Source organism: Palaemon carinicauda, chromosome 12 (genome assembly GCF_036898095.1).
Source record: "Palaemon carinicauda isolate YSFRI2023 chromosome 12, ASM3689809v2, whole genome shotgun sequence".
NCBI lineage: Eukaryota > Metazoa > Arthropoda > Malacostraca > Decapoda > Palaemonidae > Palaemon > Palaemon carinicauda.
This window is the reverse complement of record NC_090736.1, coordinates 16,311,501-16,330,247: the sequence shown is the minus strand read 5'-3', so window position 1 is coordinate 16,330,247 and position 18,747 is coordinate 16,311,501. Positions and strand designations below refer to the sequence as shown.

The window sequence follows — 18,747 nt, the reverse complement described above, 5'->3', positions numbered from 1 at the left end:
GGGAAACACTTTTCAAAGAATGATAATCACTTAATGTGGCTTGCTTATCCTCCTTGGTTGCTACTTATACACCATGAACTTCATTATGAGAGAGAACCCAGCAGAAATGAACAGCTTTGTGACAAAAGGAAAAGTGAAAGAGCATTTAGAATTAGTGGACAAGGCAAGGACTTTTAAAAGCTTCAGTGATTCAAATGCAGTACAGTACTGTATATGACAAACCATTTTCCCTTCTTCTTACAACAAATTCCGAAGCTGTCAGCTCTGCAGTAAATACAGAGGCAGAGTTAAACCCCTTAGTTATGCACATACTCATCCTTAGGGCTTACAGGGCATCCAACATCATTTAAACTAAATAGGTTCACATGATGGAGATAAGTTTGGCAATCTCCAACAGATGGAAAACTCAATGTCAGATCCGTAATCCTAGTAAAGTGAATACAGTAGATGTGGACAGGTCATTCGTATGCTAGTCAGTAACGGATAAAGTTAATAGTAATGCAGAAAGAATTCACCCTTTCCCAGTCAGTGAACATGCAATGAACTCTAAAGCTCTTTCAAATTATTATCTAAACCAGACCATAATGGGTACAAGGAGTCCTAAGAATATACACTCTCAACTAAATAGGAAAAAGAAAAGGGAAAATGATATGGAAGAGAATGACCAGTATCATCATATTCATGGGAAGAGAAGAGAATGCTTATAGCAAATGCCCACCTTTTCAAAGATGAGAAGCAGTCATTTCAATGCGGCATGGCCATATATGCTTATTCAAGGTGTATTGAAGGATTGGTACTTTCCTGTTATTGCCCCACCACTAATTTTCGATATAACCCCAATACTATTTTTTAGGTTAGATTAGGTTATTTTAATTATTTAATATGAAGGTGGATAAATTCAAACCTAACCTAAACTCAAAAATAGTATTGGGGTTATATCAGAAATTAGTGGTGGGGCAATAACAGGAAAGTACCAAAGGATTTAGTACCTGATACCATAGGGTGCTAAAATTGATTGAAAAATGACAATTCGGAGATAATCTGTATTTTTCCTAACCATACAAACCTTAGCTATTTACATAGGGTATTACTTTCGGCGTAGCTGAAATGAGGAACCATTGGATTTTAATGAGGGTTAAACTACCCCCGCACTAGTTAGCGCGGAAGAACTAGCGCGGGGGTAGGGGAGGGGTACCTAGCTATCCCCCCCCCCCACACACACACACACACACACACTGGTAGGCTGCCTCACTTCACTTAGAAGTAGGACTTGTCTTGGGGGGACAGGGCTGGCGGGCAAATGTGTGTAAATAGCTAAGGTTTGCATGGTTAGGAAAAATACAAATTATCTCCGAATTTGTCATTTGTTCCGTAACCGAAATACAAACCACGCTATTTACATAGGGTGACTTACCCTCAGGTAAGGTGGAAAGTCCCCAGCCTTACTGGCTTTGGCTTACCCAGGGACTCAGAATCCGAGTGAGCAGCACTCGAGAAAAAGAGTCCCTGCACCTCGCAAGTTTCTTGTTACGCAAGAATCGTGCGGCCTACATAAGCTTGTGTGTGGAGGGAAGAAGTGTGACTTGTAATAGAAAGTCGACCTGAGTCCTTTAACTGGAATTCTAGGCTAGGATGTTCCCAATACCACCTCGTCAGGGTATGGGGGACGCGACAGTATTACCTTAATATTAGGAACACAAGGAAGCATGGTTTACCTGCAGAGGTTTGAGGTCAGCTATGCAGAGAACCCAGGATGCTGTTTTCCCCAAGAGAGGGGAGGATGCAGAAAGAAGTAAGGGCCAGACATACTTCTTTCATTCATGCAGTCTAAAACTGGATAACAATGCCCTCAACCTTCTGCTACCTGTCCATTAAGATTTTGAGTCTAGTAACCAACTCAGGGACGAACCTGAACGTTACCTCCACCTATCCTCTTGAATGGGCGACGTCGTACGAGACACCATGAAGTTCACTGACACGCTTGGCCGAGGCCAGAGCGAGCAGGAGCACCGTCTTCCAAGACCGGTGACGATCAGAAGCCTGGCGTACTGGTTCGCAAGGAGATCTCTTAAGAGCCCTAAGAGCCCGAACCATGTTCCATGGAGGAGGTCTCACTTCCGACTGGGGGCAGGTAAGTTCGTAGTTTCGTATGAGCGAAGAAAGATCCAGCGAGGAGGAAATGTCTATTCCTTTCAGTCTGAAGGCCAGACTTAAGGCTGAGAGATAGGCTTCCACCGACGAGAGCGAAAGGCGCATTTCCTCCCGCCGATATACAATAACTCCGCTATTGCTGGAATAGTGGCATCAAGGGGAGAGGTACCTCTCCCACGACACCAACCACAGAAGACTCTTCACTTCGCCTGGTAGACCCCTGCGGATGACTTTCGCAGGTGTCGAGACATCTGCTCCGCAACTTGTTGCGGAACGCCTCTCTCTGTGAGAAGATGCTGGATGGTCTCCAGGCGTGAAGCCGAAGCGATGCTACGGCTTGTGGTAGATGTTACAGTGTGGTTGTTTGAGTAGCTCGTGTCGTGGAGGAAGCTCTCTCAGGAGTTCCGTCAGGAAATGCAGAAGTTCCGGGAACCACTCTGCATGATGCCGCAGCGGAGCTATCAGAGTCATCGACAGGTTGACCGTTAGTCTGGTCTTGTTGAGCCCCCTTCTCAACAGACAGAATGGTGGGAAGACGTAGACGTCGATGTTGTCCCACCGTTGCAGGAAGGCATCTTGCTAGAGTGCCTTGGGGTCTGGGACTGGGAGTAATACAGCGGCAGCTTGAAATTCAAGGCTGTCGCAAACAAGTCCACAAGGTCAGGACTTGTTGGCTACCAGGGGGGGCCAAAGACCACTCGGTACTTTCAATCTGTGAGACCCTGCTCAGACTGTCGGAGAGCACATTCCTTTGCCCGGAATGAAGCGAGCCGATAGGGTATTGAGTGGACTTCGGGTCATCTCAGTATCTCTGCTGCAAGATGAGAAAGCTGTTATGAAAAGGTACCTCCCTGCTTCTTGAAAAAAGCCACTACCATGGAGTTGTCGTTCACGGAGTGACTCGCCAGGGTCTGTTGGAAGTGTTGAAGGGCCAAAATACAGCCTTCATTCCTAGCAGATTGATGTGGAGGTACCCCTCTGGTTCTGACCATAGGCCTGATTCAGAACGTGGCCCCCACCCCCCCTTGTTTTGACGAGTCCGAGAACAGCATCAAATGCGGGGGAAGAACGAGAAGATCCATTCCCTTGCAAAGGTTTCCGTAGGTCAACTACCACTGCAGGTCCATTCGTTCCGCAGGTCTCAAAAGGGACCAGAATGTCCGGGGAATCGTTATCTTGATTCCACCGGGACTGGGGCCACCAATGCAGGGATCTCATCCTGAGGCGGCCGTTGGAATTAGCCTGGCCAAGGAGGAAAGGAGACCTAGGAGGCGTAACCAAGATTGGGCTGGAAGCTCTCCTCGTCCGAGGAAAGGTTCTGCGACTCTCCTTAGCCTTGCTATCTTGTCATCTGATGGGAAGGTTTGGAGATTGGAGTCTAATATCATGCCTAGATATCCCAGTTGTTGAGATGGAAGCAGAGAAGACTTCTCGAGAATTACCATGACCCCTAGATCTTGGACAAGTCCCAGAAGCTTGTCTCGGTGTCAAAGAAGGGTCGATTCCGAGACTACCTGGGTTAGCCAGTCATCCAGAAAGCGAAGGAGACGCATGCCGCTCCTGTGTGGTCATGAAGATAACAGGGTGAACATTCTGGTGGACACCTGTGGTGCTGGAGAGATCGAAACACAGCTGCGAGTCCAGAAGAACCTGTGAGCGCCTGTGCGCCAGTGTAGGAACTTCTTAAACTGCGCGCGACGAGGCAGGAACCGGGAGACCGTAGGCACGTAGTTGCGTGGCCAGAAGATATGCGCGGCCAGACGATATCAGCGAGGGTGCAGAACCAGAGAGATCGTCGGCGAGGAGGCAAAGGAATAAACTCCTTCCCTGCGCCCAGATCCGAAGATCATGGGCGCATGGGCGAAAGTTGGCGCGTATTGCGCACATCAGGATAGGGGGCGCAGATGCGCGCTGGCGAGCAGGTGAACGTGGAGTTCAGTGAAGAAATAATCTCCCTGCTTGGGCCCAGATCCGGAGATCATGGGCGCGAGGGCGAACGTTGGCGTTCAGGAGACCGTTGGTGCACAAGGCGCGTAGCCGCACAGAAGGTCCCAGAAGAGTGGCGATTAGGAGATCTACGGTGAGACTCGGCTACCGGAGATCTCTGGAGTGTTGATTCAGCAGAAGACTGGTCCCCAGCAGGAGAGTATTTGCGAACTAATGTGCGCGAGCGCGCAGGAGAACGAGGTTGCACAGGTAGAAAAACCTGGCACTAAGGGACTTACTCACATTGTGAGATAAGCCCTTAGCCCCGAAGGGACCGGTGCCCGTCGGAAAACGGGGTGGAGTGGCGCCCACTGTGCCTCTGCGTCCAGGAACGGAGATGGAAGACAAGAAAGTCTGGCAGGTGTCGGAGATCGCGAACGATCTGCCGAAAGGTCTAGCGAAGCAGCTGTAACGGGCTGTTCTCGTCGAGGAGGATCCTCTGCGGCTGAAGATGAAGACGACCACGGACAGGAGCACCATCATCAGTCCTCCGATGAGGAATCTCTGTTAGTGAACTCCCACGATGGGGAGAGACACTCGAAGGAGAGACCGTTGGATTCAGCTGCCCCCTCGAAGGAAGTTCGGAGGGGGGAACTGAGCCTTCAGCAACAACAGCAGGGGAGTCCTCCGAAGAGGAGTCTCTATGAGTGTCCTTCTCGCGAACGAAAGAGGAGAACATTTCGTAGAAGAGACCAGAAGAACTGATGAAGGCGCCCCCTAGGACCGTTGGATCAGCAAGCTGACCATAAAGAGAAACTCTCCGAAGAGGAGCTCCTGCAGCTGCCCAGCCCCTTGAGCATAGCTGCAAGTGCGATCGCTCATCACCAAGAGCATAATCGCACGAATTCCATGGTCCGGCCTTGCAACCGCTCAGTCCCTAGAGCATGGTTATAAAAGCGGTCGCTCAGCACCAAGAGCAACCGCCCGATTGTTAAGGTAAGAGAAGTTGGCCCCCCCTTCCGAAGGGGAAAAAACTCATACCTGGGAAGGGAACCTCCCTCGGAAGGGAAGTTACCCACCCATGGAGGCGAACCTCCTGAGCGTTTTAAATGAACTAAGGAGCTGACAGTTGTCACGGGAGAACTTCTAGGAGAAGGGAACATGCCCATGACAAAGTCGTAGAGGAGGCGGCAATAGCAGACTCCCCAGGACCCAACAGGACAGCTCTGCTTCATTGGCACATTAGGCAAACGAAAAACTAGATAGCTAACTATGAAAATAAAATAATTAGTTAACATTTATTCCCCCAGGGGAACTCCGAAGAGGAACCCCGAGGGAAAAGAACATAAGAATTACGCACCAGGAATGCGCCCTCCTCCCCCACTGACACTCACGAGGAAGGGGGGGAAGGCGGAGAACTGTAACAAAACAGAATTATAACAATTATAATTATGTAATTCATCTAAAAATTTCCACTAATAGTAGGAACGAATGAACCCCGAAGGGAAGCGTTCTACAAAAAAGCTGAAGTTAACAAATACAATTAGATTTGATTAAAAATAATTGAGACAAAATAAAATGGGAGCAACTCAACCCGCAACGGGAAGGAAGCTACCGTAATACGTAGTAGTAATAAAAAGGGTGAACGACCTCAAGGAGAGAGAGAGAGACCGTAGTCAAACTAAACTCCCATGTTCCCTACGCTGATAGACCAAGTTCCCCGTGGGAAGGAGGAACAGCGGAGAAACAGATTAATAAATAAAGTCCAGCGATGACGATTCCCCACGGCGCCCGCCGAAGGGAGACCGAAGGACCAAGGGAGAGATCGCGACCCATGAAATGTCACCGTGGGGGACTGGGACCACACGGAGATGTTGTCGTACAAAAGAGTGGACTTCCTACACACACACACAGCACAAACACTGAAAAGGAAACTTACTGTATTTCTATACTCAAATATATACATAAACATAAGAATGTTTACATATATATTAACTATAAGAAAAGTAAGTAATTAAGTAAAGACAAAACCTTAATGGCTGTCATGCGAGGACGGGACAGAGACGTCTGTTCATCGTCCGAGTCAAAAGTGAAGAGGCAGCTCACCAGTGTGTGGGGGGGAGGGGTAGCTAGCTACCCCTCCCCTACCCCCTTGTTAACTAGCGCGGGGGTAGTTTAACCCTCCTTAAAATCTAATGGCTCGTCATTTCAGCTACGCTGAAAGTAATACCCTATGTAAATAGCGTGGTTTGTATTTCGGTTACGGAACAAAGAAACCTTTAAACACCAAACCTTTGGGCATGTCAAAAAAAAATTCACTCTAAGAACATTTACTCTGATGTTCCTATATAAGTAAATATAAATAGAGCATATTTGAAACAATGCACTTTCCCTATCTAAATAAAATTTTTCTGATGGGCTGCCAATGCAAAAAGTGTTCCACATGAGTGACATGAGATGGGGCAATTGTAACTAAACCAATGCAATGAAGAACTATAACTTTCTCATAAACTAAAGCCCCTATAATGCCATTTTTTTTTTTTTTTTTTTTTTTTATTGTAACTATCAGCTTTCAGAAGTTTGAATTCATGTCAAATAGTCTCAAACTACATTCAACAGTAACCTGAACTTCAAACAAAATAACCGAAAAAGGCCCAACCTTTAGTAAAACAATTAAATTCCCTTATAATTGGCAGCCCGATGAGAATTTAGTATTTCAACTTGGTAGTCTAATTAAATTACCTTTTTTGGGTCAATTTTACAGCTGACTTAAATTATTTTGATTAAACTGATATATTCCCATATCATAATCTTACATAACTTTAACAAGCAAAAGATAATCATATACAGTATCAAAAATAATATCCACTCATTATGATCATTATTGAGTAGTTTAAACAAACTAATGAGTTAAGATGTTTTGACTGTCATATGTAAAATACTTCTATAAAATACAACAGCAATAAAACAAACAAACCTTGAATTCCTCTTCCTCTTGCTTTGCCTTAACATCAACGTGGCAGATTTCTCTGGTTCTCGTGGGCTGACGACATATTGGACATTTGACTGCACTCCTATCAATTCCATTGAAGCCCCGATTGCTTAAACTCCGAATACATTCCATGCAGTAACAATGACCACATAGAAGTACAGCCCATTTTTCACCTAAATCGCCTTGACATATAGGGCAAGGGTCCGGATTCTTGCCACCGTCTTTACCAAAATCAGTCTTTGCAAGATTCTGTAGGTAAAGTAGCTGACCTAATTTCACTCTCAGGCTATTCTCTGAAACTATTTTGTCAGACTTGAGTTTTAGTTGCATTTGATCAACCTCTCCAGGCTCTATAATATATCTGATTGCTTCCATCTGCTTTTCCAATTCTGCTTCATTACATTTCTTGTTCTTTTTCTGTTGAGGTACTTCTTCATCTGGGAATCGTAACCGCAAGCGAATAGTTGCCATATTAACCTCGTCCATTGCAGAAACACAATCAAAGACGGAACGCCACAGAATTCGGTAATTCTTGAACTCCTTCTTCATGGCATCTAAAATTTGCATGTGTGTTTGGGAGTCTTCGTATATCTCTTCATCAACCTTCCCTAGACATCTTATCTGCAAATACTTCAGGATTCTCTCAGTTTCACTCTGACCCCAATTTCCCTTGCGAGTAAAAAGAACCACCTGAGCCTTATCTTTTATATCTTCCGTCTCTTTGGATACCCCAGTTGTTCGACTGTGCTTTAGCTCCTTCATGGAAAAAAGTGTCTCTTCGTAATCCTCAAAGAGTTCGTGCGTAGCACAGACGAGACACTGGGGAGGTTCATTTTCTGATGGTCGCAAGTGACAATCAATGGCTCCTTCTAAAAGCGAGGTTGGATCCAATGCCTGTAGGTTCATAATTCCTTTAATCATATCATCCCTTTGTTGCTTCATTTTCTTCATTTCATTGTTTAAAACTCTCTGCAAGTGGATTTTTGATTCTACTGGATACAGGATGCACTTATGTTCTTCAAACCTAGAGTAAGGAGAAAGCAGTTCATCTCGCACTTCTCGAACAAACTCAGCATCGAACGACTCCAAAGCCGCTAACCACCAACTTATACTGGAGTTGTAATTTTCTTCCAGAGCTTTCACAGATTGTGTGTTAATAAGACACTCTGAGTGAGATGCAGCAGCTTTTTCAGGGTACTGCTGTAAGTACCTCTTTCTGAGAGCTGCTGCCTCTTCCCTTAGTGTGCTATCTCGAAGAGTAGGATGTATGCCCTCATGATTGGCTTCCAAGATTTCTGCTAAATTATGAATTGTGTGAAGCCTTTGAAGAGAGTCTGTTTTGATGCTAGAATGATCTTCTACTGAACGCAAAACCTGACGATACATGTCCACAGCTTCTTTCCACTCCTCATTGATTATGTGAATTCCAGCAAGACCGTTCATTGCTCCTACTAGAAGACGATGTGCATCTTCTGATTCTACCTTAGTTTTCTTAATAAGGTTTTCAAGTAGCATCTCCATAGTCATTGTCTTCTTATGCATTGACAGAAATTGGCCTTTGACAACCTGTAAATAAGAGAAAATATTCATTTACCAAACAATTTTAAGGTTCCTACTAATTTAGCAAATCCAAAGGCAACTGCCTATGGTTGGAAGAAATTAGAAATTTTTATGTTTGTGACTTGAAAGGTGTATAATCAATACCTCAAATTACTAATCACAACTTGAACAATATCAAAAGTAAATTCATGTATAACAGAACAACAACAATGTACATGACGAGGGATCCCAAGACACTGGTAAGATAAATGACCAAAAGCCTTAATTTCTGCCAACAATAATCTTAGGCAACACTATCTTCAAAGTATTTAAGAGAGAAAGAGAGAACCTTTTTCGCAAATAACTTCATAGTGGAAAACCATGACTAATAATTTCTACTTGTATGAAATAATTGTCAAAATGGTATTTTTATTATAAAATTAATTTTTAAATACACTTACCTGGTAGTTACATATATATAGCTTAAATCCCGCGTTTCGTCGCGCGCACGGCAGAAATTCAAATTTCACGGCAATCGCCGCCATGACAATAGGTGGTCATACATGAGCACCATCTCTCATAGGTAACTGGAACCATTCCGAACATTCCTCAGAAATTCCATGCCCCTGTTTTCAGAGGGGAGGAGGAAGGGCCCTTTTATATATGTAACTACCAGGTAAGTATATTTAAAAATTAATTTTATAGTAAAAATACCATTTCTAAATATGTAACTTCCCTGGTAGTTACATATATATAGCTGATTGACACCATTGGTGGCGGGTAGAAAACCTCATCCCATCGGGAATTCGTATAATTGTTAATAGCTACAATTAGTAGTACCAATAATCTGGTTCTTACCTGATAAGGAAGCTGGCTTCAAAGTTATCCTGCCTCATTTCGCCTGCATTCCTTAAGAGACTCAGAGATCCACCCAGGGGGCTGTAAAAGTCTCTGTGGGGCTGCCACAAGGTCCTCGACCTTAGCGTGGCTAGACCTCCAACCTTGCTAACCTGGCATAGTCATGGATAATGATTCTGACCACCTACTCCAAAATTAAAAACACACACCATATAAAAACTAACTTGACTTGCATACCAGACTGTGGAAGGCTACAACAACCTTCACAGACAACCTGTGAACACAAGTACAAGAAACAGGCAAGGGTATATATAAAAAAGGTTATAGGGAAGAGGCAGTAGACCCTTCTCCAACTACGACGCCCGAGATAACGTACGGACCCAGGGAACAGCAACCCTCATACTGGGTCTGGACATCTTTGAGATAACAGTCTGCGAAGATTGATTTACTTCGCCAGAAAGTAGTCTCCAGAATTGACTTCATTGAGTTATTGTGCTTGTAAGCCATAGAAGTTGCAATAGCTCTAACCTCATGTGGTTTTACCTTAAGGATGGGGAAACTTCTTTCCTCACAATTCTGGTGAGCTTCCCTTATCAGATCCTTGATGAAAAAAGCTAGGGCATTCTTTGACAACGGCAAAGAGGGCTTTTTAACTGAGCACCAAAGGTTGTCTGCTGGTCCTCTCAGGTTTTTGGACGTGTGCAGATAAAATTTCAGAGCTCTCACTGGACAAAGGCCTCTCTCCTTCTCCCGTCCAACTAAGTGAGATAACCCTGGGATGGTAAAAGATTTAGGCCAAGGTCGAGAAGGATTCTCGTTTTTCGCAAGAAAGCCCAGCTGGAGGGAGCAAACTGCATTGTCTCCATTAAAGCCCACCTTCTTGCTGATGGCTTGTAACTCTCCTACCCTTTTGGCTGTAGTCATTGCAACTAGGAAAATGACAAATTCAGAGGTAATTTGTATTTTTCCTAACCATACAAACCTTAGCTATTTACATAGGGTTTACTTTCGGCGTAGCTGAAATGACGAGCCATTAGAATTTTAACAAGGGTTTATTACCCCCGCGCTAGTTAGCAAGGGGGTAGGGGAGTGGTAGCTAGCTACCCCTCCCCCTCCACACACCGGTGAACTGCTTTACTTCACTTAGAGGTAGGACTTGCCTTGGGGGACAGGGCTGGCGGGCAAATATGTGTAAATAGCTAAGGTTTATATGGTTAGGAAAAATACAAATTATCTCCGAATTTGTCATTTGTTCCGTAACCGAAATACAAACCACGCTATTTCCATAGGGTGACTCACCCTTAGGTAGGGTGGAAAGTCCCCAGCCTTACTGGCTTTGGCTTACCCGGGAACTCAGAATCGGAGTGAGCAGCACTCGAGAAAAAGAGTCCCTGCACCTCACAAGTTTCTTGCTACGCAAGAAACGTGCGGCCTACATAAGCTTGTGTGTGGAGGGAAGAAGTGTGACTTGTCCTAGGAAGTCGACCTGAAGTCCTTTAGCTGGAATTCTAGGCTAGGACGTTCCCAATACCACCTCGTCAGGGTATGGGGGATGCGACAGTATTAACTTAATACTAGGAACACAAGGAAGCATGGTTTACCTGCAGAGGTTTGAGGTCAGCTATGCAGAGAACCCAGGATGCTGCTTTCCCCAAGAGAGGGGAGGATGAAGAAAGAAGTAAGGGCCAGACATACTTCTTTCATTCATGCAGTCTAAAACTGGGTAACAATGCCCTCACCTTCTGCTACCTGTCCATTAAGGAGCCTGAGGTTAGACCAGCTGTAGTGTAGCCACCACAGGGCCAATAGAAAACGTATCGAGGCTCCTGTGGGTCACGTCCTGCAGGTAGTGGGCTGTGAAGGTCGTTAGACGCTTCCAGACTCCAGCTTGTAGCACCTGCGTCACAAAGTAGTTCCTCTTGAAAACCAGGGACATTGCGATGCCTCTGACATCGTGTGCTATAAGGCGACGTGACGGAGGAGGGTCTGGATTCAGGGCGTGATGGATGACCCTTTGAATCCAGGCTGAAAAGGCATTCTCGATGACCCTCCTCTCCGTCCTCCCTGTGCTCCCAAACAGGGCTTGCACGTGAGGACGAACTGCAGCTGTCCTTCAAGATAACCCCTCTGACTCCTTACTGGGCATAGTAGGAGAAGGTCTGGGTCATCTGTTACAGAACGGGGACTCGAAATCCTGAAGGAGTCGAACCGAAGGTCCGGGAATCCAAGATTTTGAGTCTAGTAACCAACTCGGGGACGAACCTGAACGTTACCTCCACCTATCCTCTTGAATGGGCGACGTCGTATGAGAGACCATGAAGTTCGCTGACACGCTTGGCCGAGGCCAGACCAAGCAGGAGTACCGTCTTCCAAGACCGGTGACGATCAGAAGCCTAGCGTAATGGTTGGCAAGGAGATCTCTTAAGAGCCCTAAGAGCCCGAACCATGTTCCATGGAGGAGGTCTCACTTCCGACTGGGGGCAGGTAAGTTCGTAGCTTCGTATGAGCGAAGAAAGATCCAGCGAGGAGGAAATGTCTATTTCTTTCAGCCTGAAGGCCAGGCTTAAGGCTGAGCGATAGGATTCCACCGCCGAGAGCGAAAGGCGCATTTCCTCCCGCCGATATACAATAACTCCGCTATTGCTGGAATAGTGGCATCAAGGGGAGAGGTACCTCTCCCACGACACAACCACAGAAGACTCTTCACTTTGCCTGGTAGACCCCTGCGGATGATTTTCCCAGGTGTAGAGACATCCGCTCCGCAACTTGTTGCAGAACGCCTCTCTCTGTGAGGAGATGCTGGATGGTCTCCAGGCGTGAAGCCGAAGCGATGCTACGGCTTGTGGTAGATGTTGCAGTGTGGTTATTTGAGTAGCTCGTGTCGTGGGGGAAACTCTCTCAGGAGTTCCGTCAGGAGATGCAGAAGTTCCGGGAACCACTCTGCATGATGCCGCAGCGGAGCTATCAGAGTCATTGACAGGTTAACCGATAGTCTGGTCTTGTTGAGCCCCCTTCTCAACAGACAGAACGGTGGGAAGACGTATACGTCGATGTTGTCCCACCGTGTAGGAAGGCATCTTGCCAGAGTGCCTTGGGGTCTGGGACTGGGAGTAGTACAGCGGCAGCTTGAAATTCAAGGCTGTCGCAAACAGGTCCACAAGGTCAGGACTTGTTGGCTACCACGGGGGGCCGAAGACCACTCGGTACTCTCTATCTGTGAGGCCTTGCTCAGACTGTCGGAGAGCACATTTCTTTGTCCGGAATGAAGCGAGCCGATAGGGTATTGAGTGGACTTCGGTTCATCTCAGTATCTCTACTGCAAGAGTAGTTGTTATGAAAAGGTACCTCCCAGCTTGTTGAAAAAAGCCACTACCGTGGAGTTGTCGTTCACGGAGTAACTCACCAGGGTCTGTTGGAAGTGTTGACGGGCCAGAATACGGCCTTCATTCCTAGCAGATTGATGTGGAGGTACCATTCTGGTTCTGACCATAGGCCTGATTCAGAACGTGGCCCCCCCCCCACCCCCTTGTTTTGACGAGTCCGAGAACAGTATTAAATGCGGGGGAAAGACGAGAAGATCTATTCCCTTGCAAAGGTTTCCGTAGGTCAACTACCACTGCAGGTCCATTCGTTCCGCAGGTCCCAAAGGAACCAGAATGTCCGGGGAATCGTTGTCTTGATTCCACCGGGACTTGGGCCGCCGATGCAGGGATCTCATCCTGACGCGGCCATTGGAACTAGTCTGGCCAAGGAGGAAAGGTGACCTAGGAGGCGTAACCAAGATTGGGCTGGAAGCTCTCCTCGTCCGAGGAAAGGTTCTGCGACTCTTCTTAGCCTTGCTATCCTGTCATCTGATGGGAAGGCTTGGAGATTGGAGTCTAATATCATGCCTAGATATCCCAGTTGTTGAGATGGAAGCAGAGAAGACTTCTCGAGAATTACCATGATCCCTAGATCTTGGCAAAGTCCCAGAAGCTTGTCTCGGTGTCGAAGAAGCGTCGATTCCGAGACTGCCTGGGTTAGCCAGCCATCCAGAAAGCGAAGGAGACAGATGCCGCTCCTGTGTGGCCATGAAGATAACAGGTTGAACATTCTGGTGGACACCTGCGGTGCTGGAGAGATCGAAACACAGCACCTTGAACTGGTATATCTTGTTGTCGAGGCTGAATTTCAAGTACTTCCTGGAAGACGGATGGATTGGGATCTGGAAGTACCCGTCCTTCAGATCCAGTGTGCACATGAAATCTTGTGGTTTCACTACAAGCCTAATTGACTCTGCTGTTCCACGCTGAACGAAGTTTGTTCGACAAACTTGTTCAGGGCTAAGAGGTCGAGACAGGTTTCCAGCCTTCATATGCTTTCTTACAAGAAAGAGTCGGCTGAAGAAGCCGGGGGCGGAGCCGTCGATGACCTTTTGGAGAGCATCCTTCTAGAGCATGGTCTCGATTTCTGCCCGAAGGGCTGGCCCCTTTGCCGATCCCATGGCATAGGAGCTCAGCGACACTGGATTCGCTGTCAGTGGAGGTAGAGATGTAAGAACGGGACGCTATATCCTTGGCTGATCACGGAGATCGTGCAGGAATCGACCCCGAGTTGTTGCCACCTGAGTGCGCAACCTTAGGCATCCCCCTACTGGGGACCATGCAGGGGGGTTGCCAATCCTAGCGTCTGCGGCCTCGGCCGCTCCCCCAGGAGGACTTCCCGCCCTTCTGGTCTCTGACAGGAGGGGGCTGCTGTTTAGACACCTTGTCTTAGCTGCCGGGGCCGGTTCCGATGTCCCAGGCTGACGAGGCTGTTGTTGTTGAGGTGCTGGAGGCTTGTAGGGTCTGGATGTAAGCGCCTTTGGAGGAGCGAATCATGATTCGACTTTCTCCACCTCTCAGCTGTCCGTTCCCCATCCTTGGGCTCAAAACAAGGTCTTTCCAAGGGTGGAAGAGTGTCTGAGCTTGCCGACATCCATTGTTGGGACTTCCGAGAGGAACCTCTCGGTCACTGCATCTCAATGCTTCAACATCGAGTTTGCCCACAAGTTCGAAACTTGGTGAGACGGGATACAATGGTGCTCGTGCCCGAGAGGAGGAGAGTTTCCATGACCTTCCTGGAGCTCTCCTCGGACAAATTCTCGGATCGCAACAGGATGCCCAGAGATCCAAGCCAGACGACCAGCCATGAAATGGCCCGCATGGCACACTTTGCGGCTTTCTCCTGGCTTAAGATCTCCGAAGTCGAGAATGTCACCTGCCAGGCGGAGAATTTCTCGAGAGAAAAACCCCCTGGTAACCCCCTTCCAAGGAATGGTGGAGAGGAAGGGCTAAACCAGGTTCCCCCATGATCTCGAAGTACCTCCTCTGCTGACAGCTGACAGACGCAGTGTCAGCGACTCCCACTGGGGGGAAGGGAATCAAACGATCCTGAGGAGTAGAGATGACGGGGCCTGCCTGAAAAGAAGGAGAAGAATGTTGCCCAGACCTCTCTAAAGACTCTTCCTGCTCTTGCACGTGCCATGATCTGTGTTTACGGGGTGAAGAACGTGATCTGGAAGTACGCGCTCCAGAGGACTCGCCAGGTTGCCCGTGTTGCGAAAACCAACGGGAATCACAGTCGAAATCGCCCTGGTGCTCGCGCGATGGTAAATCGTTGGTTCGCACGCGAGCGAACATGGGCGAGCGGGCGCGCAGGCTTAAGTGCTCGTGGGCGCGCAGGTTAGGGCGAGCGCGGTTGTAAGGACGAGCGCGGTTGTAAGGACGAGCGCGGTTGTAAGGACGAGCGCGGTTGTAAGGACGAGCGCTGGCGGTACGGAGACCGGTGGCGCGTAGGCGAGCTTTGGCGCGTGGGCGAGCGATGGTGCGTTTTGGCGAGCGATGGTGCGTTTTGGCGAGCGATGGCTCGCTGGCGGGAACCGCTGAGTGAATTCTCATCCCCAGATAAATGATATTCTGTGAGGGTGTTAGTTGAGATTTGGCCAGGTTCACCATCAGACCTAACTGTTGCGTTAAGGACATTGTCATTTGAAGAGCCTCCAGACACTTTTCTTGTGATTCTGCTCTGAGTAGCCAGTCATCCAGGTACAAAGAAATCCTTACTTCCTTTAGGTGAAGCCAGCAAGCCACGTTGGCAACCACTCGGGTAAAATCGTAGGGAGCAGTGCTCAGTCCAAAACAGAGTGCTTTGAACTGATAAGTGGTTTTGAGGGACACGAACCTTAGAAATTTTCTGTGGTTCGGGTGTATCGGGATATGGAAATACGCGTCCTGCAAATCCAATGACACCATCCAGTCTCCCTGTCTGGTGCCTGCAAGGTCTGACGCTGAAGTTTTCATGGCAAATTTTACTTTGCTGACGAACTTGTTCAAGGGACTGACGTCCAGAACAGGTCTCCATCCCCCCGAGCTCTTGAACTAGGAAAAGTCTGTTGTAAAACCCCTCAGAGGAGGTGTCCTCTACCACTTCTATGGCTGATTTCGACAGCATAAGGTTGACTTGCCCTTGAAGAGCTGCTGCCTTGTTCCCTGAGTAGGTTGTTGTCAACTCTAAGGGTTTTGACGACATGGGAGGCATTCTCAGGAAGGGGATCTTGTATCCCTCCTTGAGGACATTGATTGTCCAGATGACCGGCCCCCTTTGGCTCCACTCTCGCCAAAAGTGGGATAACCTGGCTCCCACTAGTGTCTGGAGGTTGCAGGTCTCACTTCCTTGATTTGGGTTGCTGTCTTGAGAATCTGCGAGCTTGACCTCCAGCAGCAATTCCCTGAGTTCCCCTTGAAGGGGCTTTCCCACGAAAGGGCTGGTGAGTGGGAGGAGATTCCTTTTGCTTCCTTGCTAAAAAGCTGGCAGGGAGGACTTTCTTAGCAGTTTGTGCCCGAGCTGCCGACAAGTCTTTCACTAAGTCAGGAGGAAAACGATGATTGCCCAAAGGAGCAAATAAAAGTTCAAATCTCTGAGCAAGAGTCAAACCTGAAGATAGGAAGGAACATAGCATAGCCCTCTTTTTAAGCACTCCTGTCATGAAAAGGGCGGAGAGTTCAATGGAGCCATCCCTCACGGCCTTATCAAGACAGGCAATCAGATGCATCTGAGCCTCGTTATTTGGGTCTGTGGCCTCTGCGAGAGCTCCGAGAGTCCAGTCCATAAGGCTGAAGATTTCTATCGTCCTAAAAATGCCATTCAGAAAATGGTCCATCTCAGAAGTGGACCACATAATCTTCGACTTGCTCATGGCTGACCTGCGTGAGGAGTTAACAAGTCTGGAGAAGTCTCCCTAGGAGGAGGCAGGAACTCCCAAACTGAGAACTTCCCCAGTCTCATACCACACACTAGATCTGGAGGCCAGTCTAGTAGGTGGAAAGGAAAAGGCAGCTTTCCCTAGATCCTTTCTCTTGGAAGTCCATTGATTGAGAGTTGAGAAAGCTCTCTTAACAGATCTAGCCAAAACCATTTTCTTGAAGGAGGATGGTTTTCGGGGTCTGCCCTTCAAAAACTGGGAGGGCGGACTCTGAGGCATAGGTTGAGAAAAGTCCTCTGGATACAGTGTTGTTAAAACCGTCAGCAATTTTTTAAGGTCAGCTGCCTGCAGCGTATCATGGGATTCCTCCTCTAAAACTTCGGCTAAGGGAATATTGATCCCCTGAGTCGAATGGGTGGTAAACAAAACTGCCTCATCTTGTCGATAATCGTCTTCCAGAAAAACCTCCTCATGCTGTGATGGAACATCATGCAAGATACCAGTCATCTGCGAGGAAGCGTCACCCTTGCGTCCCGCAAGTCTCGAAGGAGAGTCGTGTTCAAGTGCTTCCAGCATAATTTCATCATGCTGCAAGGAAGCGTCAACATTGCGACCCGCATGCTGCGAGGGAAAGTCCTGCTCGCGTGCGTCCCGCATGCTGTATGTTTACAGCCTGACGCGAGGAAACGAAGGAGAGTCAACTGCATGTCTACCATGCTGTGGGGACAAGTCCTGACTGCATGCGTCCAGCATACGTACATCCTGCTGTATGCGTCCAGGTTGTTGTAAGCTTCCAGCGTGCTGCATGCGTCCAGCATGCCACGAGGGAGCGTCCAGAACCTTGTCGCTTCCCAAAACGCGTCCCGATCGCTGCGAGGGAGCATGGCTGAGGGCAGGAATGATTCACTGTCCGATAACGCCTTGGTTAGCGGCAGCTCCTTTCCTTGGTCTGTTGATGTCCTTTGGTTCTTTAAGAGATACCTCTGTTCGTGAACTGTATGCGTAAAACAGAGACGTAATCGACCTCTTCAGTTCAGACAGATCTGACACTTGCGGCGCGTCTTGCGTGCGTCCAGACTGCTGCGAAGGAGCGACGCGATTCTTATCGCTAGCTGAACTGTATAACGATCGCTGCAAGGGAGCGTCAACCGTTGTCGGGTGACCACCAGGGGAAAGTCCTTGTGACATCTCCCAATCTGGGGGAGGGGGAGAAGCATGCACAGAAGTAAAATGAGCACCCTCTTCCTCCGACGAACTATATGCCTTATGCGACTGTTTTGACGCTGGCACGTCGTCTTCTACCGAAAGAAAAACTTCCGGCAAGCTCCAGTTACTGCAGGATGGTTTAGCAGGAGACATACGTCTCTTGACCGGCCTTGAGAGAAGCAGTTGACGCCAACCACGTTGTGGTTTTGCGTCATCCGACGAGAACGAACACTTTCTAACCTCACCTTTCCTGCGGCGAGGGGGAGCGTCCTGGGGATCGTCAACAGGATCGCTCGAGGGGACGTCCGTTCGCTGATCAAGGTCTGACATATCCTTTCGCCTTTCGACATTCCTTCCCCCAAGGGGTTGGGGAGCATGGAAGAGGTCCCGGGCTGGGATTATGACGGACACAAACGGACGCACCCTCCACTTCACTATCACTATTCACAAGCTTGCTTTGCAAGCCACGCACTGCACCCCACACAACTTCTTTTTCCGAAGTCAGGGATCAAACCTGTGCACCTAAGGCTGAAATTGCAGCCAACACATCCTTTAAAGAAGGTTCACTTACCCCCGACACCATAGCGGGGTCTGGAACTACTGTCTTAGGATCAGGAATAGGAATATTAGAATGATGTATATTAGAAGGAATATGACTATCAGACGATCTATTTGAAAGAACACTGGTTGATCTAGCTCTTCTAAGCCTATCCTTCTCAAGTCGCTTAACATAGCGATCAAACTCATTCCACTCTTTATCAGACAAAGACCGACATTCAACACATCTGTTACTAAAAGTACATACCTGACTTCTGCAACCATTACATATTGTGTGAGGATCAACATAGGCCTT

At 47.8% G+C, this 18,747-nt stretch overlaps 1 protein-coding gene across 1 annotated transcript in view; it reads right to left on the bottom strand.

Moving 5' to 3' along the window:
- LOC137651236 (E3 ubiquitin-protein ligase SHPRH) overlaps positions 1-18,747 on the bottom strand; it is a 57,355-nt gene that overhangs the window by 18,454 nt on the left and 20,154 nt on the right. Inside the window, exon 7 of the mRNA XM_068384460.1 lies at positions 7,055-8,635. Within this exon, the coding sequence (XP_068240561.1) occupies positions 7,055-8,635 (1,581 nt within the window). The remainder of the gene's footprint in view (positions 1-7,054; positions 8,636-18,747) is intronic.